At 43.0% G+C, this 27,436-nt stretch overlaps 1 protein-coding gene across 1 annotated transcript; it reads right to left on the bottom strand.

The window, feature by feature from the left end:
• Positions 1-27,436, bottom strand: LOC308375593 (voltage-dependent calcium channel subunit alpha-2/delta-1-like; the record flags this gene model as incomplete). The annotated part of the gene is made up of 4 exons (XM_080851755.1): positions 27,303-27,436; positions 14,384-14,465; positions 563-679; positions 1-69 (listed from the first exon to the last, which is right to left on the bottom strand). The coding sequence occupies exons 1-4, from the start codon at positions 27,389-27,391 to the stop codon at positions 1-3; spliced, it is 357 nt and encodes a 118-aa protein (XP_080707881.1). The 5' UTR covers positions 27,392-27,436.

Here is a 27,436-nt window from a genome sequence, read left to right as displayed (position 1 = left end):
TCACTCTGGGGGCCAGTCCAAAGCATCACAAGGGCCGGATCCGGCCCGCGGGCCGCCTTTTGAAGAGCCCTGCAATAAACCGTAAATTCTGAACAACGGAAAACTGCGTGTGTAGTGAATTGTTTGGCGTGGCGATAGATATACATCTCTGTGCTTGCACACACGCCCGCAAAGATGAATCTGTTCATATGTACATGAGTGAGGGTCCATAAGCAAGGTATTGGTACTGGTCAACTTCTCCGTTGACGTTTAAAAGTATATGGAAAGTCTGGTGCGTCCGCCATTAGGACGCGGTGAGGACGCGCTTTAGAATCGCGGCCTCACACAATCCCCATTGACCTATTGTATCCAGTCAAAACCTCTAAGCAGTGATGCCTCAATTTCAGCAAGGCATTTAAAATGCAGGACAATAAAAGAGCCACCATCTCCTGCACCATGTTTTTCCCCACATCAACACCAAGTCCAGTCGCCCACATCCCAAAAACGTGGGGTGACTGCCTCGGTCTCACACAAAGAATATGTATTGTATGATTGGTCTCTTATGTCTGTTCAAATGACTTACCTTTAAAGCTCTGGAACGATTGAGAAGGAGCTTCTCAATGTCGGTAGCGGCACTCTCAACCAGCTGCTGAGCATCATTGTGCTCCACCGTGAAATGCTTCCTGTAGTTCTGAAAGATCTGTGCAAGATGAAAGGGACAGACATGTCATTTAACTCATACAGTGTAGCCAGCCATTGACATTATTTAAAGCATCAATAAATGTCAATGGACAACAACAACAACAACAACAATCAAACAACAACTAGAGCCTCATTAGTGGGAGTGTCAACATACATCACACCATAAACCTTTTCTTTAAATAAACAATAGAAGAAGATAAAAATAATTTTGTGCGCTGCAAAACTATCTATTATTGTGTATGTGTAACGGAGTTATAAATGCAAATAGATTAAATGTAAATAGAGTTTGAGTTTCGCCATAAATAAGCGTGTTTTATTACTGTTGGTGTTTTGGAGCCACCTTTGGGGATGTGACGTACTGCAGGTCTGCAAGTTATTATATTCATATGTCGTTGTCATAATCAGACAGAAGAAATATGCCTGTCAGCGGTAGGTCCATAACGAAAAATGACCATCACAATTTGTAAAATTTAGATAGCTAGATGCAATAAATGTCGAGAAGTTCGACATGTAATTTGTATTTTCTATAATAAGTATGTAATGTGATGGTTTGTAATGTAAGTTTGTTAATGGGCAGAAAGTTTGATTATATAATATTTCTTGAACACGAGGTTCATTGTTCACACGGAGATTAGCAAGCTAGAACACTGGGAACCTTCCACTACTCACGTTCCGAAGCTAGCTAAATATAGAATAGTATACTAATAGCCATACTGAACCTGACGTGTTTTCTATTTTGTTTCACTTGTGCAGATACTCGTATGTCATCCGTTGTTTGTTTATCATCAGGTATGATGCTCCAATGCCAACATGTGTGTGTTATGCGTGCATTGTTGTTTTAATTGTTTGTTTGTGCACTGGTTTGCTTTTGTGTGATAATGTGTATATAGCGAGACAGAAGAAATATGCCTGTCAGCGATACTCGTATGTCATCCGTTGTTTGTTTATCATCAGAATAAAGTTGAAAAGCTGCAAATCCGTCTCCGTCCCTGACTGCAATAGAACCGTTACACTGGTGCCGTGACCCGTCGATCTCAAAGATCAGCCTGAACGCCGATCGCCGTGGATGCTGTGTGGAGATCCAACATCAAGGGTGCAAGATCAAGTGTGGTTCGAATTAACTTTGTATATGGTTGTGCAGTGTAGGGATATGTATATATTGTTCTAATTTTTGGATAAAAAAAAAAATAGTTTTTATATAATCATCCAGTAATATAGAATTTATTTTCTCTGGCATTAATTATTTTCGTTTAACAAAAAAAAAAAAAAAAAAAAAAAAATACACAACGCAGATACTTGCCATTATGGCTGAGAAACTAGGTTACAGTAATGTAGGAGATAACTTTGCTAGTCCAGTTCTACCAAAAGGGAGGGGTATGTTGGGTGCCTGGCAAGGTTTTGATAGTGGTGCTGTGGGACGTGGGTTGTTCAGTGGGGAGGCAGGTTATTCCCAGTCATTAGCTGACAGCGGTAGGGGTACAGGGTTAAGTCAAAACCCAGGTTGTACTCCTGTTGGCCAGTTCATGGGGGAGGGTCCTCTCACATCCACACCCGGTAGCAATGTTGATGCCGCCGCTATTGACCATCTCACAGGTATGATGGGGGAGTTGGGTGCTCAGATTGGTGAGTCCATTGTAGCCAGGTTGTTGTCTGCTGGTGTAGTTAATGTAGACAGTGTACACCAGAGTGGCGCACCTCTCAACACATCACCCGCACACACAGGCAGTGACTCAAGCACTGTTAGACAGACAGACTCACACGTTACTGTGCATGTAAAATCAGACAAAGAGCCTAAGTTATTCAGAGGTGACGGTTCTGACAAATACCCTGTCCAGGACTGGATTGACATGACTAAAGCTTATCTCAAGAAGCAGAAGTGTCCCGTGGCAGAGCAGGCTGAAGAGATAATGGGGAAGCTGATGGGAAAAGCAAGAGATATTGTGAAGGTTGCCTTGCGTAGCGACAAAACTCTTGATGTGACTCTGAACCCCACCCATATTTTTGATATTCTCCTTCAGTATTTCAGTGATGCATCGTCATGTCTTCCATTAGCAGATTTTTACTCCACCCTGCCTCGACCTAGCGAGAGCCCAGTTGACTACTGGTTGAGGATAAACAGAGCTGCTGACCTTGCTGACGAAGGCCTCCGTAGACAAGGTAGGCAGATGGACAGCTCAGATGAGGAGATAGCTCGCATGTTTGTCAAGCATTGCCCCGACCCTGAACTTTCATCTATGTTCAAGTGTAAGCCCATTCATGAGTGGAGTGCTCAGGACATACAATTGAGAATTAATGAACATCAAAGGGAGTTGAGAGCCTCCCGCAGAGCCTGTGGAGGGTTAAAAAGCAATACTGCAACATTAGCCAGCCAGTGTAGCCCGGCAGCATACAGTTGGACTTTGCCTGAGCAGTGTGACACTCAGTGCCCCGTTCTTACCTCTGCCACAGCTACTAGCCCAGTGAGCCACACACAGGGTTCCCCCTCCATCACCGCCCTGAGTCAGAGCCATGCCTCACCTCAGACACCAGGCCCTCCCTCTAACTCTTCTATGCCAGCTATCTTACAGAACACTCAAGAGGCTGAGGAAAGGATTGTTTCTCGCATGATGTCGATGTTAGAGCAGATGATGGGCAGAGTGGAGCAGCGTGGTATCGCTCCCCGTGGAGGAAGATTCCAGAGTGGTAATCGTGAGAAGGCCTGTCGTGTCTGTAATGACAGTAAGCACTCCACCGTAACCCACTGCATGTCAGAGAAGCTGTGTTTTGCCTGTCTAGCCCCGGGTCATACAAAGACAGTATGCCCCACCAAGTCTTCCTCTCAGTTTAAGGGAAACTAGTTGACTCATATTCAAGGGGAGAAAGTATGGGTCTTAATTCGTCCTCCCACTGTGAAGGTATTTCAGATGCAGAGATCATCTATGCAACAAACAAGATTTCATGTAATAACACTCAAGTTGTCTTTCAGAACATACACAAAGTTGGTGGCAGTGACAGTCTTTTCTACACACCTGTGTCAATCGGTGATAAAGTGACTTTGAATGCAATGCTAGACAGTGGCTCTATGGCTTGCACCATCAGTGAGACTGCCGAAATTAAGCTAAGAGAAGCTGGTGTAATTGAAGCACATGATCGGTTCAGCACAGATGTCGTCCTCATTGGCTGTGGTGGTCGCCGTGTCATGCCTAAGTCAGCTGTCTATCTGCAGATGGAGGTGTATGGCTGCAAGGTCACGGTTCCCACTCTCGTCGTCCAAGGCCAGCATGATGAGATGATATTGGGCACCAACGTCATCAAGCATATTCTTCGCCAGTATAAGCAATGTGACGCCTACTGGAAAGCTGTATCTGCCCCTTGTCCTGCTGGCGACCCAGAGTCTGAGCGGTTCCTCTCTATGCTCGCTGGTATGGACCGCTGGAGAGGTGAGGAGGTTCCATACAAGATAGGCACTGTCAGAAGCAACTCAGCTGTGTGCCTTGAACCTGGTCGTGAGTACCTGTTGTGGGGGAAGCTGCCCAAGTCTACTCCTGTGTCCCCTGGTAGTACTGTGATGACAGAGCTCACTTCATGCCGCTCAGCTCCGAGAGGGATTCTGGTGGCGAGAATGGTGACGTCGTTGTGGGGCGACAGATGGATTCCATTAAAGCTCATTAACACCTCAGACAAGCCGGTCTTGGTGAGACGCAACGCTAAGTTAGCTGACGTTTTCCCCTGCATTGCTCTTGAAGACATGGATGACACACACACAGCAGAACTCCCATTAAACAGTTGTTCATTAGTGGAAAGTCCCTCTGAGAACAAATCGTATTCTGCTGAAGAAAGGCTCAAGTCAGTCGGACTGAGTGAGGTTGACATAAGCTTTAATGATGTGTCTGGACAGTGTAAAGACAAACTGACTGAACTGGTTGTGCGCTATAGTGATATCTTTTCACGCCATCATCTAGATTGCGGAGAGGCAAAGGGGTTCGTCCACCGTATACACCTCTCAGACAACAGGCCGTTCCGCCTACCATTCAGACGTGTGCCTCCCAGTCAATATCAGAAGCTGCGCCAAGTACTGAGTGAGATGGAGGAGAAAGAGATTATCAGGAAGTCCACCAGTGAGTATGCATCTCCATTAGTTCTAGTATGGAAGAAGAATGGGGATCTTCGTGTCTGTACCGATTTCCGCTGGTTAAACAAGCGTACTCTTAAAGATGCCCACCCTCTCCCTCACCAGGCAGACTGCTTAGCGGCGCTTGGGGGAAACTCACTTTTCAGTACAATGGACTTGACCTCTGGGTTCTACAACATGCCGTTGCACGAAGATGACAAAAAGTACTCTGCCTTCACCACTCCAACAGGCTTGTATGAGTACAATCGTTTGCCCCAAGGCCTCTGCAACAGCCCTGGAAGTTTTATGCGCATGATGACTAGCATTTTTGGGGATCAAAACTATCTGAGTCTGCTTTGCTACTTAGATGATTTGCTTGTCTTCGCTCCAGATGAGGAGACTGCTCTGCAACGCTTGGAGATGGTGTTTAGCAGACTGCGCAACCACAACTTGAAACTGGCCCCCAAGAAGTGCTTTTTCCTGCGCAAGTCTGTAAAATTCCTTGGCCACATAGTTGATGAATCAGGTGTGTCAACTGACCCTAGTAAGATTGAGGGCATCATGAAGATGGCGAGTGCTGACCTCATGGAAGCAGATGGCGTGACGCCCTCAGCAAAACGGGTCAGGTCTTTCCTGGGAATGATCAATTATTACCAACACTTTGTACCCAATTACTCTGCCATTGCCAAACCCCTCTTCTCTCTGTTGTCAGGACAGAAACGTAAAAGTAAAGATAAACAGAAACATAAACAAAGATCACAAAGCAGGAAGTTAAGTGCATCTGACTGGACCCCCGACATGGAACAGGCTTTCCAGAAGCTGAGATCGTCACTGGCTGACACAGTTGTATTGGCCCACCCTGACTTTACCCGTCCTTTCATGTTGTCTGTCGATGCATCCCTTGACGGCATTGGCGCCGTCTTGTCACAGATCAGGGAGGGAGAAACCAGGGCAAGGCCCATTGCATTTGCCAGCAAGTCACTCTCTCAGTCTCAGAAAAATTACCCAGCACACCGTTTAGAATTTTTAGCCTTAAAATGGGCCATTTGCGAAAAGTTCAGCCATTGGTTGAAAGGCCATACATTCACGGTGTGGACAGACAACAATCCGTTGACTCACATCATGACAAAGCCAAAGTTGGATTGCTGTGAGCAACGCTGGGTGGCCAAGTTAGCCGGCTACAACTTCGATATCAAGTACGTTCCAGGTCCACAGAATGTTGTTGCAGATGCTCTAAGCCGTGTGCCCTTTGTGAAGCAGAGAGTCGGTCTCAGACTTGTTCAAGAGCCTTTCAGAAGTCTTCTTTCTGAGGTCCAGGGTGTGACAAGTGATTCTGTTCAGGACACCTTCCGCTGCTCTGCTGCCCGTGATGGGGACCCACAACCAGACAGTTCTGAGAGTATGCCCGCTGCTCTACAGGTCTACACTCAGTCCATTGGAAGGGATGAGATATCTGCTGTTCTGCAGTCACACAACGAATGGGAGACTGGAGCAAGAACCCGTGCCGTTGCTGCTCTGCACCATGTGCCACAGCTGATCCCAGGAGGTCAAGATTCACTCCCTGCCTATACAGAGAAGGAACTACGTGATGAACAGCTCAAAGACAGACCCCTTTCTCGAGTCTTGTATTATGTAGAAAGACGTCGTAGACCCTCGAGGAGAGAACGAGCTAGAGAATCAGTCACAGCTTTAAGATACCTGAAGCACTGGGAGAAGCTTGTTTTGAACAATGGAATACTCTTCAGAGTTTCAAGAGACCTGTCTAACAAGACTAAACGTCATCAATACGTGGTTCCTGAGTCACTTAAAGCTGCTGTCCTCAGGGGTATCCACGACGATGCTGGTCACCAGGGCCAATTCAGAAGTCTCGGGCTGGCTAGGCAGAGATTCTTTTGGCTCAGTCTCGACAGAGAGGTGAGGGACTATGTCCGCAGCTGCAAGCGTTGCATTGTCAGCAAGGCAGCCGAACCTGCTGACAGGGCGCCACTGGAGAGCATCACGTCCACCAGGCCACTCCAGCTCGTTTGCATTGATTTTTGGTCGGCTGAAGATGCAAGCAACAAGTCGGTCGATGTACTGGTGTTGACCGACCATTTTACAAGAATGGCCCAGGCGTTCCTCTGCAAAGACCAGTCAGCCAAGCAGGTGGCCAGAATTCTCTGGGACAAGTTCTTCTGTGTGTACGGGTTCCCAGAGCGTATCCATAGCGACCAAGGGGCCAGCTTTGAGAGTCAGCTGATCAGTGAGCTGCTCAGAGTGTCTGGTATAAGGAAATCACATACCACCCCTTATCATCCTATGGGCAATGGAAGCGTGGAACGTTTTAACAGGACTCTAGGCAACATGATCCGTGCACTGACTCCTGTCACGAAAGCCAACTGGCCAAGGCGTCTTCAGACGTTGACATTCATGTACAACAGCACGGTTCATGAGACAACAGGATATGCTCCTTTCTTTTTGATGTTCGGACGGACTCCTCGTCTACCAGTTGATGTGCTTTTCCGCACTGTCCTGAATGATTCAGCTGTGGTCAGTTATGACAAGTATGTGGTGTCCCTTACAAAAGATCTAAAGGATGCCATGCTGATAGCCCAGGCACACGTCACAAAAGAACAGCACCGTCACACTGAGCTCTACAACAAGAGAGCAAAAGGGCCCACCATCGATGTTGGTGACCGTGTGTTGGTAGCCAACAAGAGGGAGAGAGGAAAGAGAAAGGTTGCTGATCGCTGGGAATCAACTGTGTATACCGTGGTGGGTAGGAACACTGAAACGCACACTTACAAGATACAGGACACGGTCACTAGACGGGAAAGAGTGGTCCACCGAAACCTCTTGATGTTGGTGAATTTCCTGCCTGTAGACGACACAAGTGTGTTCTCTGACCCAGGTTCATCCCTGCCTTCCGTTCAAGTGTCCAAGTCAAGCGACGACTCTGCCTCAGTTAATGGACAAGACTCCTTGCCGGATGGTATGGATGGAGACCGTGATGGTCGGGTTCCTAGCTCAGGATCTGAGCGAACGCAGAGGAAGACTGGTCAAGAGCATGTGGATGCTGAGGGAAGAACTGTCGAGTGGGTCGTTCAATCACCATTCCCCGAACCATCTGAAGTTGAGTCAGTTGGAAATGGAGGAACAGAACCAGCCCCCCTTATCCCTCAGAACAATCCAGAGATGTCTGAAGGCCCCACAGACCATTCTGTCACCTCTGGCCCAAGACTAGTGACCGACACTGACGTTAGTACAGATGTTGTTAGACACACAGATGGACAGTCAGATAGTTGTGACTCAGACATGCTCACACCTACACAGACTGATGGACGGACTGTTGTGACACAGACAGACAATGCTACCGACACACATAGTATTGACACTTTAGCTACTGTCTCACAGTCTCAAAATCCCAGTTTATCCACACAGGTGAGATCTAGGTTTGGCCGCATTATCAAGCCAGTTGACAGACTGATCCAAACTATGTCAAGACAAGACATCGTTCACCCACATCCATCCATGCAGACTGTTTGCAGGTTAGTCTTTCAGGTATTTCATGACTAGTCAGTGTCGTTTGAAGTCATGTTCAAACACATTTAGTAACGTGATGTAGTCCAAGTCTGGATAGTTTTGAGGAGATTGGCTTGGCTATTGACTTTAAGTACACTGTAAATGGGTCTTGTGGGGTGTATAAGGCACCCTGCTGCCAGTGGTTGGTTGGAGAGTTTATGCGCTCTTCCTCCACTTCATCCGTCTTGGATACCTTCGTGGTTGGCTGTCCTGTAATTGGTGACCCTTTGACTAGTGTTGACAGGGAATGTACTGGTTTCCCTTTGGAAATGCTTTGCGGTCGCTGATTGTATTTGGCGAATTTCAGAGGGGGTGGGTGTAACGGAGTTATAAATGCAAATAGATTAAATGTAAATAGAGTTTGAGTTTCGCCATAAATAAGCGTGTTTTATTACTGTTGGTGTTTTGGAGCCACCTTTGGGGATGTGACGTACTGCAGGTCTGCAAGTTATTATATTCATATGTCGTTGTCATAATCAGACAGAAGAAATATGCCTGTCAGCGGTAGGTCCATAACGAAAAATGACCATCACAATTTGTAAAATTTAGATAGCTAGATGCAATAAATGTCGAGAAGTTCGACATGTAATTTGTATTTTCTATAATAAGTATGTAATGTGATGGTTTGTAATGTAAGTTTGTTAATGGGCAGAAAGTTTGATTATATAATATTTCTTGAACACGAGGTTCATTGTTCACACGGAGATTAGCAAGCTAGAACACTGGGAACCTTCCACTACTCACGTTCCGAAGCTAGCTAAATATAGAATAGTATACTAATAGCCATACTGAACCTGACGTGTTTTCTATTTTGTTTCACTTGTGCAGATACTCGTATGTCATCCGTTGTTTGTTTATCATCAGGTATGATGCTCCAATGCCAACATGTGTGTGTTATGCGTGCATTGTTGTTTTAATTGTTTGTTTGTGCACTGGTTTGCTTTTGTGTGATAATGTGTATATAGCGAGACAGAAGAAATATGCCTGTCAGCGATACTCGTATGTCATCCGTTGTTTGTTTATCATCAGAATAAAGTTGAAAAGCTGCAAATCCGTCTCCGTCCCTGACTGCAATAGAACCGTTACATATGATACAATACAATGAATCACTCGTTGGATATGGGATATGGAACTTAATAGGCTGTTTATGCTATCTTAGGAAGGTACATAAATGGTTGGAAAATCAATGGCATTTTGGGTACTGTGTGCCTCAGGTGCAGCTCTTCCATTTTAGCACATTCACCTTCTGCTTCGATCTTACTAACACCCAACTCATGGCCTGTACCTTGATGTGGTGAGTGGGCTTTCAACTTAACAGGACTTGCTTTCTCAATAAATCATCTGGTTAACGCCTCTTTTTATTTGTTATCATTGGCATGTGAGGTATTCCCCTATAATGCACTCCGAGTGCCCTAATGAGGAGAGAAGCGCTGTATAAATGCATATTTTGAAATTGTGTTCCCCAGACCCAGTCAACTACCCCTGAAGCCCTCATCTGCATCCCAAGTCATCTGCCCCTTAAGCCCCTTACACACAAGCTATCTGTGAGCGTCTGCAGCACTAGGCTTTGGGGTGTGTCCGACACTGCCGGCACAAGTCAGACCTGTCAGCAGCTTTTTGGCCGATTGAGTGTTGATGATGGCAGTGGAGCTCGATGGTGGCCCCAATACAGGCGACGTGAAGCGACGCAACAGTCAGCTCATCACTACTAGTTCTTTGATGTTCATTTGGGGTGTCCCTCCTCTGCAACTTCAATCAGTCATCTGCCCTCTGAAGCCCTCTTCCGTAGCCCCAGTCATCTGCCCCTGAAGCCCTCTTCTGCAGCCCCAGTCATCTGCCCCTGAAGCCCTCTTCCGTAGCCCCAGTCATCTGCCCCTGAAGCCCTCTTCTGCAGCCCCAGTCATCTGCCCCTGAAGCCCTCTTCCGTAGCCCCAGTCATCTGCCCCCTGAAGCCCTCTTCTGCAGCCCCAGTCATCTGCCCCTGAAGCCCTCTTCTGCAGCCCCAGTCATCTGCCCCTGAGGCCCTCTTCTGCAGCCCCAGTCATCTGCCCCTGAGGCCCTCTTCCGTAGCCCCAGTCATCTGCCCCTGAAGCCCTCTTCTGCAGCCCCAGTCATCTGCCCCTGAAGCCCTCTTCTGTCGCCCCAAGCATCTGCCCTCTGAAGCCCTCTTCTGCAGCCCCAGTCATCTGCCCTGTGAAGCCCTCTTTAGAAAATGTCCTCTGTAGGTTAGTCTCATAATTAGTCAATTTGTACCCCCAAAATGTATCCATCACCATTTATTTTCAACATCTTCTTTTGGAGGACCATGTCCCCTAATCCCCTTGCTTTCTTAGGTTAACAATGATCTGCAAATCATCTCACTGGCGGCCAGAGGAACCTGTTTTGTAGGTTATCTGTCTCCTTCAATACTGTCAGGACATAATGATTGCCTCCATGACCGCCAGAGTCTGTTCTGTGACCGGTCAATGAGTTCTGTGACTGGTAAATGCTGCGCCACCTACTCTTACTAGGGGAGCTCCAGTGTCTGTTCTGTGACTGACCAGTACTGCCATCAGCTAAAAGCTAACAGAGCTCTTGAAACTAGTAATTTACCAGATGGGAGCATTGACACTTGCCATAGACACAGAGTAGCTCTCACTGCATGAAATGTGGGATTTACGACAGTCGCCGACCCTGTGTATTGCCGTGGAAGCCCAAATAGTGTGAAAGGCCCCTCCTTCCCCTTGCCCAGCTGGCTGAGGTTTTCATATGTTAATTGAATTGACCTGGATTGAAAACAACTCCCCCCCCGCCCCCCCCCACCCCCGCCAGGGGAGGCACCCCGTCACTGCTTCACTGATTTAAAAAACTACCTGAAATTCATAGGTTCGATCCCAACTAGTGGTAACCATGGCCCAAGTTGCTTAACGACTGTTAACGACTCTTAATGACTGTTATCAGAGTAAGCCTGACTGTATAATATCATGCCAGAAACGAATCTCAAGAACATTAAGGTGAAATAATAATATGTAAGTTAGGAACATTACACATAGCCTAAGTTAAAACTTTTAAACACATAGCACAAAGCTCAAGCAACATTAGGGCATTAATCGAAATATTCTGGATAAGCAATCTTTATGATATTGACATTTACTTCACCATATTAGCACATTTGCATCATTATTTGATACTTTGGGCGTTAAAAGGAGTGCTAAAACTAGCCGCAAGAGCGTAGCCCTTTATATGTTTGTGCCACCAAAAAACGTACTGAAACGTGTATGAAAGATTCCATCCTCACACAATCTGCCCCGCCGATCACCGTAAACATGTGAGATAATTCGACAAGAGATATTGAAAGACAGCTAACTCACTGCTTCGTCAAATAAGACAGATGAACTTTATATATATATATATCCTGCGATCTACCGTGGAAAATAGAAGCCAGGCGATTTTCTATCGGGTCTCACCGCACAACGACGTCTCATCTTTGCTCCTTGAATGTCGATATGTAATGGTATGGTGTTATTGAAACTTACTACGTGTAAAAAAGATTAGAAATTGAACGTTTATTATTCGAGTCTCAAGCCTCTAATGTTGCCTCGGGTGCCTTTAAGTGAACATAATTAAAACTTCACAAAAGTCCACTAAACAATTCCCACTTAAACTAACTATAACTAGATCAGAAGCTCCAGTAACATAAGAGAAATACCCCAGAGGAGGGGGGAATTATAAACCAGTGACTTGGTCGCACCGACGAGCGGAAACCTGTACCAGCACGGTGGCTCAGCGAGTTATACACAGCACCATAAACCTGAGGGGCACAGGTTCTAAACTCGCATATGGCACGATTTCAAACACTACCTGAAAGACACAGGTTAGATACTCACGAGTGGCAATCATAGCCCAAGTTGCGAAATGACTACCCCAGTATCAGAGTAAGCCCGACTGCATAATTACATGCCAAAAGTGAATCTCAAGAACATTACAGAGAGAAACCTATGGAATATGAGTGGTACAGCCTTGAAAGCAAATTGTGATCCTCGACTCTGAAAACGAAAGGCAGAATTGTGATAACCCCGGACCAAAACCCTAAAGACAGAATAACAATTAAAGCATTATCAAGTAAATTATTAATTTAGTTTTTAATGGGCAATTGCTGTAAATGGGAGGGGATATGTTTTTGTCAGTTGAAAGCTGACCAATAGACAGAATCTCATTCCGTCTCATCACAAGACGTTTTAATTCAAATCCTAGTCGTTTTCAACCAATGGCTGCAGCAGGGTGTGTGAGGCTAGACTGCTGACAGTCAATATGCTAATAAGAGCCTTTCACACCTCTGTCAGCGGGAGGTGAGAAGTATGCTAAACACATGGTCCCCCCTCCCCTCGCCGGTCCCTTTCCGGGAATTTCCGTTCACATGCGGCACACCGATATTTCGAGGGAATGTCCGCGATCGACCAGGAATGCTGATCATTCGCGGCAGTATCACAGCGTATACGGGCCCGATAATCTTAGTTTTCGTGCAGTGTCTGTCCCTTTTGTTCAGCCAACCATCATCAGGATGACATTTCAAATGTTTTGAACCAAAGGAAAGCCTGACTCCTGCACAAAAGCTACAGGATTTTACTTCCATATTCTTTCTTCCTTTTTAACAGTGCAGTGTATGTAGTATCTGTGCTTTTAAATATATATTGCATTATTATACGGCTCTTCAGAATGTTCCAAAAAGTACCGTTGATTTGAATGGGCCATTCCAACGTTCGCAGGTCCGATATTTCTTGATAAAGAAAAGATAATGACTGCTGTCATTGACAAAGGATTTTGTGCTTCTAATTTGTCATATCATTCCGCAAGAGGTCCGGTCATTTAACGTCACAGACTCATGGTCATTTGAAGTCAGCAAGTAATGGGTTGCTACGCAACACCTGAAACTTTAAAGTTCTATTTGCTTGAAGAACTATTTATTTCTAAACGGGAACCATGAAAGCAACTAAATCATTAAAAAGAGGTATGTTGGAGGAATGTCTTCTATCGCTACACTAACCCGTAGGTCATTATCCAAAAATAAATCCCTTCAGGACGAAACAACACTGTTGCCCCGTCGGGATTGTTTTTGGGATAATGACCTCCGGACAATACACTATCCCTTACTTAACACTGCATTGGCTTTCTAAAGTCTTCTGACTTAGTGTTCTGAAAATGATTCATAGACCAACTTGGTTATTCTATGAGAAGAGCCAGCGCCACATCTGGTTACTGGCGAGTTTCAAGAGATGGAAGCCATTCAGATTGTTTGGTGTTGTCTCTGACAGTTTGAAAATTGCAGGATTATAGTTCTATGGTAGGATGGCTGGTGTAGGCTGGTGTAGTCTACTACATCATGGTAAAACGTGAAATAGACGTTAGCCAAAGATTACATCAATTCATATTTGGTTCACTTTCTAAAGGTGAAGAAGTGTCTGCTATTTCTTTTCTCTTTCTGCTTTGACAACTCAATTCCTTATTCACAAACAGGCTAGTACAGCTTTATCTAGTGACACTGAATACCAGTGAGCCTTATATAACTACGGGTTAGTGTAGCATAGATGCATACTTATTTCTATCTTAAAAAATACTGATATACATCAATACTCATCAGGCAAATCTTTGAAACTATTGAAAAACATGAAAAAGACATAAATCCCAAGCCTTCCTCTACTGCTATCTCCTCTAACTAGAACTGAACTTACACTTACAGTAGTGGCATTCCTGCACTTTTTTATTTCTTATGTAAAATAGTATTTATTGTTACACTAGGTCTATTGCTATTGCTCGTAGCTTGATTGTTCTCTCCTTTGTGCATCGCTTTGGGATAAAAGCATCTGCTAAATGACTTAAAGACTCAATGTTAATGTAAACAACCTACAATTCTGGCCTCTTTCACCCCTTAACTGTGCACTTATTTACTGACATTCTGGTGAAATGTCAAATAGACAGCCAAGTTCACAGCCAAACAAATTCAGATACTCCAAATGTACAAAAGTCTCCTAACATTGGAGATCATTTCAAAAGCCTGCATGGATGAGACTTTACCTCAATAAGGTTTTGAGCTCCACTTTCAGCATCAATCAAAGACACCAAGTCCTTTTGCATCTGCTCCACCCAGTCTTGTACACTGAGGAAAGACATGGAAAAGATATGAAAAGTCATTACTAAAATTACTAATAAAAAAGTACTTTAAACCCCCCTCTAGATTTAAACAGATTAAATTCCCCTGAAAACACCAGTTCTAGGTCTAGTTGAGGGTTTTGTCAATCCAGCAGTTTCTGTTTGCCCCATTGAATGAGATAGTGACCAAAGATATGTTTAAATGGACAATAAAGGAATATCAGAAAGAAGTGGAGTGTGGAACCATGGAGTTTTGAAAAGGCAGGACTGTTATGGTCTTGGACTGGACATAAAATGTTTTCACCTGTGATGTCGATAGGTCATCTATAGTTAAATTGTTAAATGTGATTCTGATCTGCCAGAGACTCAAGTTATTATAATCTACCTTAACACACACTAGGTGCTAGGTAACTGAGAGGTATAACTGAGAGATATAACTGGGGCAAAAGAATATGAAATAGGCTATCTCATTTAAACCTACTATACTAATGTATAGCCAGTTCATAGCTATGTACATCCTTACTGTAATTCTTTGTTTTGTTGTAAACATTCCAATACAATTTGACTGTACCCATTTTAAAAGTAAAATTCTATTCAAAACATACTGAAAGCAGTCAGAACATAATCATAAACAGATTACACTTAAATTGACCCCATGTACTGTGAGCATGAATCAATTTCACAAGTGGAAGTGGATAATGAACATCGGATCCTCAAAGACACCCTATATGACCTCTGGCAAATTGTGTATGTGTTGTAAGTCAACCTGTATTCATAAGGTCTTTGTTCCCGTGAGCTACTTATCTTAATACTTTATAATAGGTACAACACCAATGCATGTGTAACTTATACACCCAGCAGGCATTACGATGGGGCATGTTAGCCCACTCACTTAGGGTTCCAACCCTTACCTAAATGTCACTAGACCATGAAGGCTTCATTATAAATGAATGAGAGAAGGCATAAAGAAAATTAACATTGCCTTTTTTGAGCATGCTGTTTTGTTAGAGTGTCTTCTATGTGTTTTGTATTGATGGTGTCAGAAACTGGACCCCGGGACTGTTTTCTTATTTAAAAACACAGTGAAATGTGATCAGGGAGCTCAGAGCAGGCGTATATTTAGCCATGAGGAACAGCTGTCTACATTACTCAGCAACTCGCGACCAGTTGTCAGCAACATCTCCATTCCATCTCCTCTTGTTTAACCATGAGGATGTAAAGGAATCAACTTCAAGGACGCCTCTTGCCTCTTTCCCTTACACACACACACGTTTGGTCTCCTGTCCACCTGCACTTTTTTAATACAAGTGTTTGGTAAAGAACCATGGTGTGTAACTATAACAATAGGAGCACCTCAACAATACAGTCTTAGGTTACACATAAACATAACACAACACTAAAACAGGGGACAAGAATAGAATATGTGACTCAGAGAGAGAGAGAGAGAGAGAGAGAGAGAGAATATCTGACCCTTAGCTCTAGTATTCTGCTGGCAGAATTGAGCACAGAGGACGAGTTACATGTCTCTCCATTGGGTAGTTAACTTATTCTGCATTCTTATTCTATACACTGCATTATACCAACATGACCTCCAGGCAAGAGGTAACATTTTTAACACACTGCACCCTGTCATCCCTAAAAGGCTCATCTGCAGACAATCCCAGGCATAACAATCCCAAACCTCATTTAGAGGAGCGTTGCCTGTTTATAAAACTGCCATAGGCAGTAATCACATACCTTGCCATACAGAAGGTCTATGACCAAAGAACAACAAATATGGACATTCTTCACTGGCTTTAAGATGCACAGTTTAAGCTTGCCATAAAATGTCCATGTTGACCTGATCTTTGTATTAATGAAAGGATTACAAACTTCTGCATATCTGAGACGACACACAGCATAATGATACAAGAGGACGGTGCTCCAGGCAACTTGTCAGCAGAAGCATTATCATTATTAAGAAATAAATTCCACTTTTAAAAGAAAATCAAAGAGGTTATTTCTCCATAGTTTTCAAAACCATGAGGGGATCTCCATCAGATGAATAAACAGCTGTTTCCCCTGAGAGCTTGTGTGGTGCCTGGCTTGCATGTCATTTCAAGCTGGCTCTAAGTGTTCGAGGTGTAGATCAAGTGGATCTAAGTGTTCGAGGTGGAGTCTAAGTCTCATCTCTCTCTATATGAAACTGTAAACTTATTGAGTTAAATAATACTATAAGTGCCATGTGCATTTGAAGCTAGACAATGGTGAACAACAGGAAATTGTGTCTCCCTTTGTGTGAGTATGGTTGTATGTGTGTGACAGATACGTGAGCAGGGTTTCTTTGCATAAAAGGAATGAATGTCCTCTGGCATTCCTGACTGTCTCCACAAATATATTCTTCCTGTATTTTTACCTTTCTCTATTCTAAATCTCTACCTTCACTGTGACTGTATAACTGAATCTACTTTAAATCGATCACTCCAAATTAAAATAATATTTTCTCAGAGTCCAGTTGAAGCATGACTATAGCTTATACCAGCTGTGCAAGTTCCCCTAACCCCTTTTAAGTAGGTGACTTTTAAAATTCAGTGGTTTAGTTCACTACTTTCAGATAACCCTCTCACAGCATCCATCTGCTAACTATCTCAACCATATCATAAAGTTCTGTTTTATAAATAGCTGAATTAGCCTTTTGGTTAAAGTGTCCAATTAGTATAATTGAAACCATTCACTTACCAGCTTAAGTGGTGCTTTGATACCTTTTCCTCAGTTTACGTTACTGTGTGCTGGGTGGGTGTGAGTGTATGCTATCCCATAGCATGGGTAAAAACAACAGTAACTCATCTAAAAACCCTGTGACCGTTACAGAGGCCTGTGCCAAAATCAGCAGTTACCAGATATAGGATATAGACCTTAGACAGTTAAGCATTCACTATCAATCTGTGCATATTCTCCTCCAGAATCAATATATGCTGTACAGAGCCAACATGAATCAAATGTAACCAGTGACATGTTTAATCTGTTGTATGTGTTATCTAATAAACAAGACAGAAAGATGACTATATCTATATGAAACAGTAGTTTAGATTAAACTATGATAGAGGTTACTTCCAAGTGTATGTGTTGGAAAAGAGATGCAGTGGGAAATAGTTTCTGTTCACCCCATGACTCAAAGATAACAGGGGTGGCATTTTTAAGCCTCCTCACTTACAGATTATTATAGCTGGTAAGGTGTAGGCCTACTATTTCAGCATAAATTCAAGTCAAGTGAGACAAACTACTGCTAAGAAGGATTTAATAGAATGGCGATAATGTAAGCGATAGAGGGTGTGTAAAGGGGGTGGGAAAAGAAAGTTCATCCTCTTCTCTGACCTTGTGCTCTGCTCTACCCTTTGTTGAGCAGAAATAGCCAGCAGCTCCAGTTCTCATGCAGCACTGAACATTCCTCTGGAAATAAATTGTCAAAGGCTAGCCTCCCAAATAGTCAGGTGTTAATGCATGTGGCCTTTATGAAACATACAAACATACACACACATACAGACGGACAGGACAGCCCTTGCGCTAGTGGCTTTAAACAGCACACAGCTTCTCATCGAGCTCTTTTGAATTTGACCATTTACAGGGGGATAGTATCTCATCACTCCTTGGGCTAAAACTGATTGTGAAAAAGAAGAGGGATATCAATGAAACACTTCATCTAATCACACTTCAAAATAGAGAAGACTATGCTGTTTGAACTTTGGCAATACTCAAGTGAAATTCAGTTTTGGATAAAATGTTCAGCTGCTCCTTGTAGCGTCTCAAAACAGCAACAGTACAAACTGCAAAAATAATGTGAGCAACGAATATGATTTCACACTAAGCTGACTAACCGTCAGAATGGATGAATTGAAGTCAACATAGCAATGCCCCTGCTGACGTGGTGAACTGCACTGTATTGAGAAGGCAGATAAGAGAAGAGAATCATGTGCATGATAGATGAAGCACACATGAAATAAGCATATGAAACTGACCAATTGCCTTCTCTTTCAAACACAGAGAGAGAGAGAGAAAGAGAGAGGGAAGAGAGAAAGAGAGAGCGAGAGAGAGGAGAGAGAAAGAGAGAGACAGAGCGCACAACAGACAAAGGAAATCCAGGACGCTGAGCATTAGATGACAGGTTCTATAGCATCATAACAGCAGAGATCAAAGGGGGCCAGTGACCATGACTTAGAACAGCAAACAATGGCAAACACACTGATGTGCCAGTTCATTCTGTTCCATTCTCCCACCACTCGTGGGATAGACTCTGTAACATCAGATGAGATGATGTTAATCATCTGCCTCGCAGCAAGAACTGATGCCACAAGACATGTTCCATCCAGACCGAGGAAACCAGAGACTGCAAGGAAGTGACAGAGGAGGGATTGAGGATGAGGACCACACACTTTCTGAAGCATACTGGGCATGTGGGATTAAAGCCTGTGTGCCCAGATGCAGCGGTATAGTGCAGGTAGAGAGGAGAAGGAATGAGAAGAACAAAGGAAGTCGTTGACATAAAAAGATGTAGTCCACATTTACCTACAGCACAGAGTACAGCAGGGAAGTAGTGGTTTGGGATAATTTCAGCGTGTAAAGATTTAGAAGCAGTGTTTTAATTACTGTTCTTGATCTTTGAAACAATATTCATTTTCTCTTTCTATGATCTGTTTAAAAATGTTGGCCATTAAGAATCAATGATAATTTAACAGACAGCTCAATTATTCATTCAGACCGTTTCACAATGAGTCAAATTCTGGGCAAATAATGAAACAATGTTATGCTCTGCCATGTCAATGATTTAAATATGTGTGAAACAGCTATTTTAACCTAAACCCTGAGGGAGGGCATACCACACAAACAGTCTAAAGAGTCCTTGCATTGAGGCAATAAGGCATATGTGATGTATTATAGTGGCCATTATGGAAGAACATCAACATTTTAAACTAGATCTGGTTTGGGATATTTTCCTGGCCTGACATTCTATTTGTAGCTTGAGCAGAACAAGAGGTGAGAATAAGTGAATGAGTGAAATAATACTTACTTCAATATAGACCAAAGAAAGCATAAATAACACAAAAGCTCACAATACCCTTTTGCAGACTGGCAAAACACAAGTATAGACAAGTATAGCTCAGAAACAACAAAAGACGTGTATGTTTTAGAGCAGGGGTTTTCAACCGGGGGTCCGCGGCCCCCTGGTGGTTCGCGACGACATTGCAGGGGGTCCACGACATGAGCCTATGTTGATCAGTTCACCATTCATTTTTTTTATTTTTATAGACTCACTCTGATATTTCAACACATTTCCAGATTACTCTTGAATATCGTGAAAAATATCTAAAATAAGACAAATGTGTCTGAAGGAGACTCACGCTGACAGAATGTAGGTACACTGCACCTGTCCAGTCTATAGTACCAATGGATTGGTTTTTAGTGAGGAGAGTGACAGAGGGACAGACTGCCACGATATAGGGACAAGGACAGGCTTCCAACAAGGCTACACCGTCACAGGATACAGGGAAACAAAGTCGGAAAAGAAAAAGAAAATACAATGAGGAATACATCAAATATGACGACAGACAGAGCAGGAGAGGAGGTATCACTGTGTTTCGGTGTTCAACATTACTGTTAAATTAAGCCATGAAGCCGTCGAAACTATGGGCTGAAACACACCAAACGTGTTTCTAAAAACGTAGACACATCAAAAACATCTTGGCAAAGTTCAACGGGCAAAACAGCCACAGACGCACCAGGCTGTTTTGCCCTGCGCTTATGAAGCGGAGCTGCGTGCGCAACCTGCCTGGCCAAGTGTGCCATTGAAAAGTGGTGCGGCTCTCCGCCTAGCACTGAAAAGTTGAGAATATTTCAACTTTTAAGCACACCTAAAAATGCTTGATAGGCGCGCCGCACCATAGGAAACAATGGTTTTGCTACCATTACGTTTTAGAAACACGTTTGGTGTGTTTCAGCCCTATTGTTTTCTTGAATGCCAAGCCTATTGAGTAAATGCAACAGATGTTGCGTGATTTTCATCAAGTCTTAAGTTCTGGATAAGTTGCCAGACAGAATTTCCAGAGCTTGCTGCAAAAGCAATGAGGTGTCTTTTGCCCTATCCAACTATCCACCTGTGTGAGAGCGTTTTTTCTACACTGGTGTATTTGAAGAATAATTACAGGGCAAGGCTTTAATCAGATAATGATATTGGACTGTCGATGTCTACCATTTCGCCACGAATAGACTGGCTGTGTGGACTTCACCATGCCCAGATATCACACGGACACGTCTCCCCTCTCTCTCCGCGCGCGCGCGCGGGCACATCAGTGGGCCGCAGGTTACTTTCTAGTCAGAATGGTGGTCCATGGGACAAAACCAGTTGAAAACCCCTGTTTTAGAGGGTGGGCCTCTAGAGATTCCTTGTCTTGTCAACATCAATCCTTCCGCTGATGAATGTGAAGAATTTAAACAGGTCGCGAATATAAACTCTTTTTCAATGAAAAATTATAACAAAGAGATGTTTAAGTATTTAAAAGCGGAAAACATGGCCTAGGGAAGGAAAATCCACATTTTGATATGAAACCATGAGGTTTTGGACCTCAATACATAGATTAACGTTACATAAAAATATCTTGAGAGATGTGCCATAAGCAAGTCACTTTTACTGTTACAGCTATGATGAAATGTCCATCAAATATTTTAACCAATAAGCTAGCTAGCAATAGCAAGCTAACATATTCCATCGTTGACGTTAGTCCTTTTAGGGTCTTTTAGGCCCCCTCAGCCTGCTAGGTAACATTAAAGGCAGTTTATGTTATTGTCTAATTAGTGTGCTTGCCCGAAGGGAAGCACACTATTGTTCTTCATAAATTGTCTTTATTCCGCCCGTTTTTCTTGCATCGAATCAGGCCTCGCTCGTTCGAGGTACAGACGCCGTTCAAACATCGAAACGTCCGGCCCGATCCGGTGCAACCTGCTATATCTTTTCGTGGCGGTTCTCCTTGCCACTCCTTTTTTATTCCTCTTTTTCCATCACCTTTTTTCTCCATAGACTTGCTTGGCAGAACTTTGAGGCATTATGACATCATAATAGGCTCATTAAACTGGCTTGCACCTGTGCTTCACTGAGCTTCACTGACACCTCCCCCATATCCAAGGAACCTCTTGTCTCTGTCTCTCTCCATTCAACTGTATAAAGCGGGGTTCACACTAGACTTCTTTTTTTAGAAAAAAGCGCAGCTTTCAGCGCCTTTTGAGCTCTTCAGAATTCATGGATATCATGTTATGTCACTGTCTTTTAAGCACCGCCATATTTGTGTCTGATGCAAACACATTACGGTCATAACCTACGGTCACAACTCAAAGAAAGTTCAAAACGCTAGGGGATGTGTTGTGCTGTTGAATGTGACAACCTAGATATACAATTACGAAAGATTTAGGGAATGACTGACCTGTTAAGTGAAATGCAGCACGTTGATACAGTTGTAGTAATGGCTGTGTATTATCAAAGCTATATAGCTACTGCTACTACCTTGAGCAAGCTACAGTGCTAGCCAGTAATAGCTAGCGAGTTTTTTACGTTCACAACCCACAGACAGTTCAAAAGGCCCGGGATATGTTGTGCTGTTGAATGTGACAACAGTCACCAAAGAAAACCTAGATATACAATTGATACAATCGTGAATAGTTGCTGTGTCTTAGCACTCTACTGAGAAAGCTAAAGTGATAAAAGCTAGCGAGCTAGTATTTAGCCTTCACCCAGGGCTTGGCTACAACTCGTTGGCCAATATTACTCTTGCCTGCTCAGAAGAGTTTCTGTACGCTTGAAATCTCCGGTTTATGGGGATGGATTATGTACAACATAAATGTAAATGTCGGGAAAAGAAAGTTTGGGCAGATGCTTTGCAAAAACACAGTTACATTTCGTGAGCGGACAAGACACTTTATTTCTGTTCGAGATACACAAGGTGGCTACAGCGGAGGCAGTGGCAGAAGACCGTACATGTAAGTATCAGCGGTAATTAAACACTGTACTGATATTAAATGTACTACTAACATGCCATTCTCAGATTAATGCAAGTGACATGACATTGTGGAGTTAACGATATCGACAGTTTGCATACCTAGCTAGGTAACATTAGGTACCATTGGATCTTATCAATTATGCTAAACTAGCTGGATTAACAATGGATATCCTCAGTTTAAATAACGGGTTAACATGACAACGCGTACGTTTGCCCGTTAACACATGCCTTCCAATAATTAATACCGTTACGATACTTATCTAAGCTTGTCCTTCTAGAAATAATTGTAGCTTTCAATCATCTTTGTGTGTTTTGTATTTGTCGTGGTAATTTCACGTGTCAGATGAGGAAGAAAAGTCTGAGTAATGTAACCAAATCTAGACTCATTGATTAACACGACCTTTGGAGGAATAATTACACCCCATAATGTCAGTTGGAGCCTATTTTAAGACTTCTCCAAGCTAAATATAACACACTAGACCCTTTCACAATAAACAAGCAAACAAACTAACAAAAACAGAACAACAAAGATACCCTCATATGTCTAAACGTCAGTGGAGCCAAAATATAATGGTTGAGCTTGGTTGCTTGCTAAAATATATTGGTTGAAAACAAAAAGGTGTATTCAGTGTCACTGCAAATGGTTGCTGGCAGATTCATCCTACAAGCTGCATTCAACGTTGTACTGAACACAGAAAACACAGTACTATACAGATTTTGTTCTCAGATATCAGTCTGTGAGGCCCCTCAACAACATATGCGCACTCGGCCACTGCAGTTGCTTGTGCTTGATGGCTGCAACAGAGCAAGCACACTCTCGCAGTTCGTTCACGAAACGCATTCTAGTTTTAGTTTGCTAGCCATCTTAAGTTATCTTGCTAACTTTGTAAATTATCTTTGCAACTTTAGCACTTGTACAATTTTAGATTTCCCCACTACCCTTAAAAAACAGACTCCAGAGTAGCTATTAAGGATCCGGGTCTTACTTTTGATTGCTCAGTCACAGCCTATCAATCCCATTTCCCATTTTTTGAGTCCCAGTTGTATCTGTTCCAACACCAACGGGGCTCCTTTATAGGCGTTAACTCGTCAGCTGTTATTCATCTATCCCTCTCCTTCCCACAGCTGTTCACATTGTTTGGGGTTTTTACCTGGTCTACTTTCAGGTATGGAAACAACATGGGTTTTGCAACACTTTTAGTCCATGCAAATATAACTATCTCCTGCAGCAACCCATACTGTTGCACACAGAACTTGTTCACAGTTGTAGTAGTATTTGGCAGGTTCCCCCTGTTTGTACAGTAGGTTAGCATCTAATCTGAAAGCTCCACACGTCCTTGTGGTAGTAACAAAGTCTAGTCTCTGGTAGTAGCATTCATTCTTCTTCTGTTAGCGGCTCACAAACAGCTTTTCGGTACATTACTGGTAGCGTGTAATTAACTACCAGGCTATGGAATCAGATCAATGCCATAAATATTTTGTAATCTGTAATATAGATTTTGTATCTGCAATATTGATTTTGTATAGTGAAACCATCTACACTTTCAAAACCTATCTACAGATATGGATTTCAAATACGAAATGTATCTACACTTCCAAAAACTATCTTCACTTTCAAAATCTATTTACAGATACGGATTTCAAATACGAAATGTATCTACACTTTCAAAAACTATCTTCACTTTCAAAATCTATCTGCAGATATGGATTTCAGTTACGGATTTCAGTTCGCATTACGGATTTCAAGTACGAGTTACGGATTTCTGTTACGAATTACAAAATCTTTTTGGCACTGTCTTAACTTCCTTTCTAAAGAGCCAATCAGCGCTTTTTGCAGATTTTCTAAAGCGCCAATCAACACATTGTATCCTGTACTGACTAGCCAATCAGCGCTAGCTTGCTGGGAACTGGGAAAGTTGAGTGAAACGGTGTATGCAGCTGTCATGGATCAGAGACCGAGAAATGGCACAAGTAAGAAGTCCTATATTTGGAGTTGTTAATAAAGTCATTGTAAAACGCACAATCAGTCAGTGGTTTGCACTCCACACTTCGTTCCACCTGTTTCAAAGATCCCTGTCGTTGCATGGAAGATATTAGGATCTGCTTTGGTAGCTAACGAAGGCTAACGTTAGCATTTTCGTGATTGATCTCCTATTCACATTTTATTAAGTTAACCATGAACAGTATATGACCCATTATCACGATGAGAACATTTAGCAGACAGACTGCTATTGTCTTGTTCTCCAGACACGCAAAGTGATGGTGGGGGTATACCGTTAAGTGCATCCTCAACAACTGGATAATGACCAGCCTGATTTCAAAACCACCTTGCAATGTCATTTTCGTTTCCTTTCATGGCACTTTGGGGTAGCCTATTTGTAACCATTTTCTGAAGTCTTCTTTATTGTGTATTTTTTGTGGAAGCGAGTTTTCTAGCGTCTCAGTGGAGGCAGCAAGCGAGACCAATTTCTTAGTGGATGGATGTGGAACTTTCCCTCCCCACCCCCACCACTCTGCACGTAGTCTCTCTACCTGGTCTACCTAGAGAAACCCTCGGCCAACCGCACCCACTGCCACTGCATTGCCGTACACCTACTCTACCCACTACCCTATGCTAGCATTTATGTACAATATACATTATTGCCTCCACCGAAATGTTTCTCTGTCCCTACATCCCCTACCCCTGTAACAGTAACCCTATTGCCACAGTAATCTGGTCTTGTCTGTATCATATATTTACCACCAGATGTAGGTACACATATGTCCAGTGACCAAATGCTGGCTGTGTATTGCCCCTGTTGCTTCCTTTCCCCTTCTGCCACACTACCCTTCCCCTTCCCCCCTTCCCCACGTCCCCCCTTCCTGTCTCCACCCGGCCGACCTCAAGCAGATGGGTCCCCCCTTATGTGCCGTGGTTCTGCTCAAGGTTTCTTCCTGCCTAACAGGGAGTTTTTTCTTGCCCCTGTTGCCGTTGTGCATGCACTAAGGGGGTTCAGGCTCTGGGCTCTGTTAAGCGCCGAGAGGCAATTGTATTGTTATGGCGCTATACAAATAAAATTGAATTGAATTGAATTGAATTGAAGTTACAATGCGTTCTGCACCCAAGCGATCTCTGAATCGCCAGAGCCTAAGATTAACTAAATAGTACAGGTGTTCATCAGCCCTTTGGGCCAGACATAAGGCATGCTTGTTAAACTTCCCCCAAGGCGTTCGTACACCGAATTTTATTCAAACCATGCGGGGGAGACCCCAGATCTCTCCCTAGGCACAGTAGGCAGAGCGGTGGCACATTTAGGTTATAAGTATTGAATAATAATGAGCGGGCCAGCAGTTGCCAGCAAGCTAGCGCTGATTGGCTAGTCAGTACAGGATACAATGTGTTGATTGGCGCTTTAGAAAATCTGCCAAAAGCTCTGATTGGCTCTTTAGAAAGGCTGTAAAAACAGTGCCAAAAAGATTTTGTAATTCGTAACAGAAATCCGTAATGCGTAACTGAAATCCGTATCTGCAGATAGATTTTGAAAGTGAAGATAGTTTTTGAAATTGTAGATAGTTTTTGAAAGTGTAGATACATTTCGTATTTGAAATATGTATCTGTAAATAGATTTTGAAAGTGAAGATAGTTTTTGAAAGTGTAGATACATTTCGTATTTGAAATCCGTATCTGTAGATAGGTTTTGAAAGTGTAGATGGTTTCACAGATACTTAATCTATATTACAGATACAAAATATATATTACAGATTACAAAATATTTATGGCATTGATCTGATTCCATACCAGGCACCATATGAGAAACAAATTGCATTCTCAAATATAGACCACACCCAAGAATCAACTGCAGGGCTGCAGAAATATAACAAAATCCTGATTAAACTGGGGTTAATAGTCTAATAGTATTTTTAAGGTTAATGTCATTAAGAGCACCAGTGCAAAGTGTCTATCAAACTACCCCAGAAACAGCTATGAAGAAACGCCCCCAGGCCTCCAAAGGACAGCTGGGGGCAGTAATCAACTCTAATCTTGCTGATCATAGATTTAAAATGAAAAAAAGAAAATTAATGAGAATGAACAAGAATGTTTAATATATAAATGAAATAGAAAATATGTTTTAAATAATTACTTAATCTGATTTATATTTCAAAATGTATTTCACATAGCCGAAACAATTATCTCAAAGTTAGACAAATAAGCATATGCGGCATAGAATATATCTTTTTACTGAAGGGGAAGCAACATCTTAGTCTTCGTTCGATAGTGACGGTGGCATAGACATGGGCTATAAGCATAATGTGTCATGGAATAGCGTGAAACGTCACATAGCCTAAGGGAAGCTGAACCCAAAAGGTGATGCACAGTTTTGTTTATTTGTTTCTCTTGTTTTGTTCTTTACGTCGGAGGAGACATCCCCGGGGTAGGCTACGGTACATTTAGAGTCTGTATTAACAAATACCGAAAGCAACAACTGAACATCTGCGGGCTACCCATTACATTGGACAGGACACAGCCCAAAACAAGGAACCGCCTAGCAGAAACACAAACATGCGAACACATGAACTCCTTCCCTCCCTTCGGAAGATGGGCCTTAATGAAAGCAGCAGGAAATTAAACAAGCGAAAAGCCGCTCCGATGCAATTTAGGGCGCAACTTGTGGCAATTCAAAGATTTAGTCTCACGTAGGCCGAATATTTTCTACTGTGACCGGACATAAACTCTTCACCAACAAATGGCCCTAAAGTGAATGTAGGCTAAACTGTTTTTGGCGAAACGAAACCTAATCGATTGTATGACGTGCGGAAATAAGTGTTATACTTTTGCTACTTACATGACTGCTGTTGGAAACTGCACGGTGGAAACACTGTTGAACACCGAAAGCAGTAGGAGTGCGATGGTAGGGATTTTATACACATCCATGATAAGGCAAATAGAGAAAGCTGTCCACCAGCGACTTTAAAAAAA

The sequence above is a fragment of the Sprattus sprattus genome, assembly GCF_963457725.1.
Source record: "Sprattus sprattus genome assembly, chromosome: 14".
Lineage (NCBI taxonomy): Eukaryota > Metazoa > Chordata > Actinopteri > Clupeiformes > Clupeidae > Sprattus > Sprattus sprattus.
The sequence above is the reverse complement of the archived record's forward strand: the minus strand, read 5'-3'. Positions and strand labels throughout refer to the sequence as shown.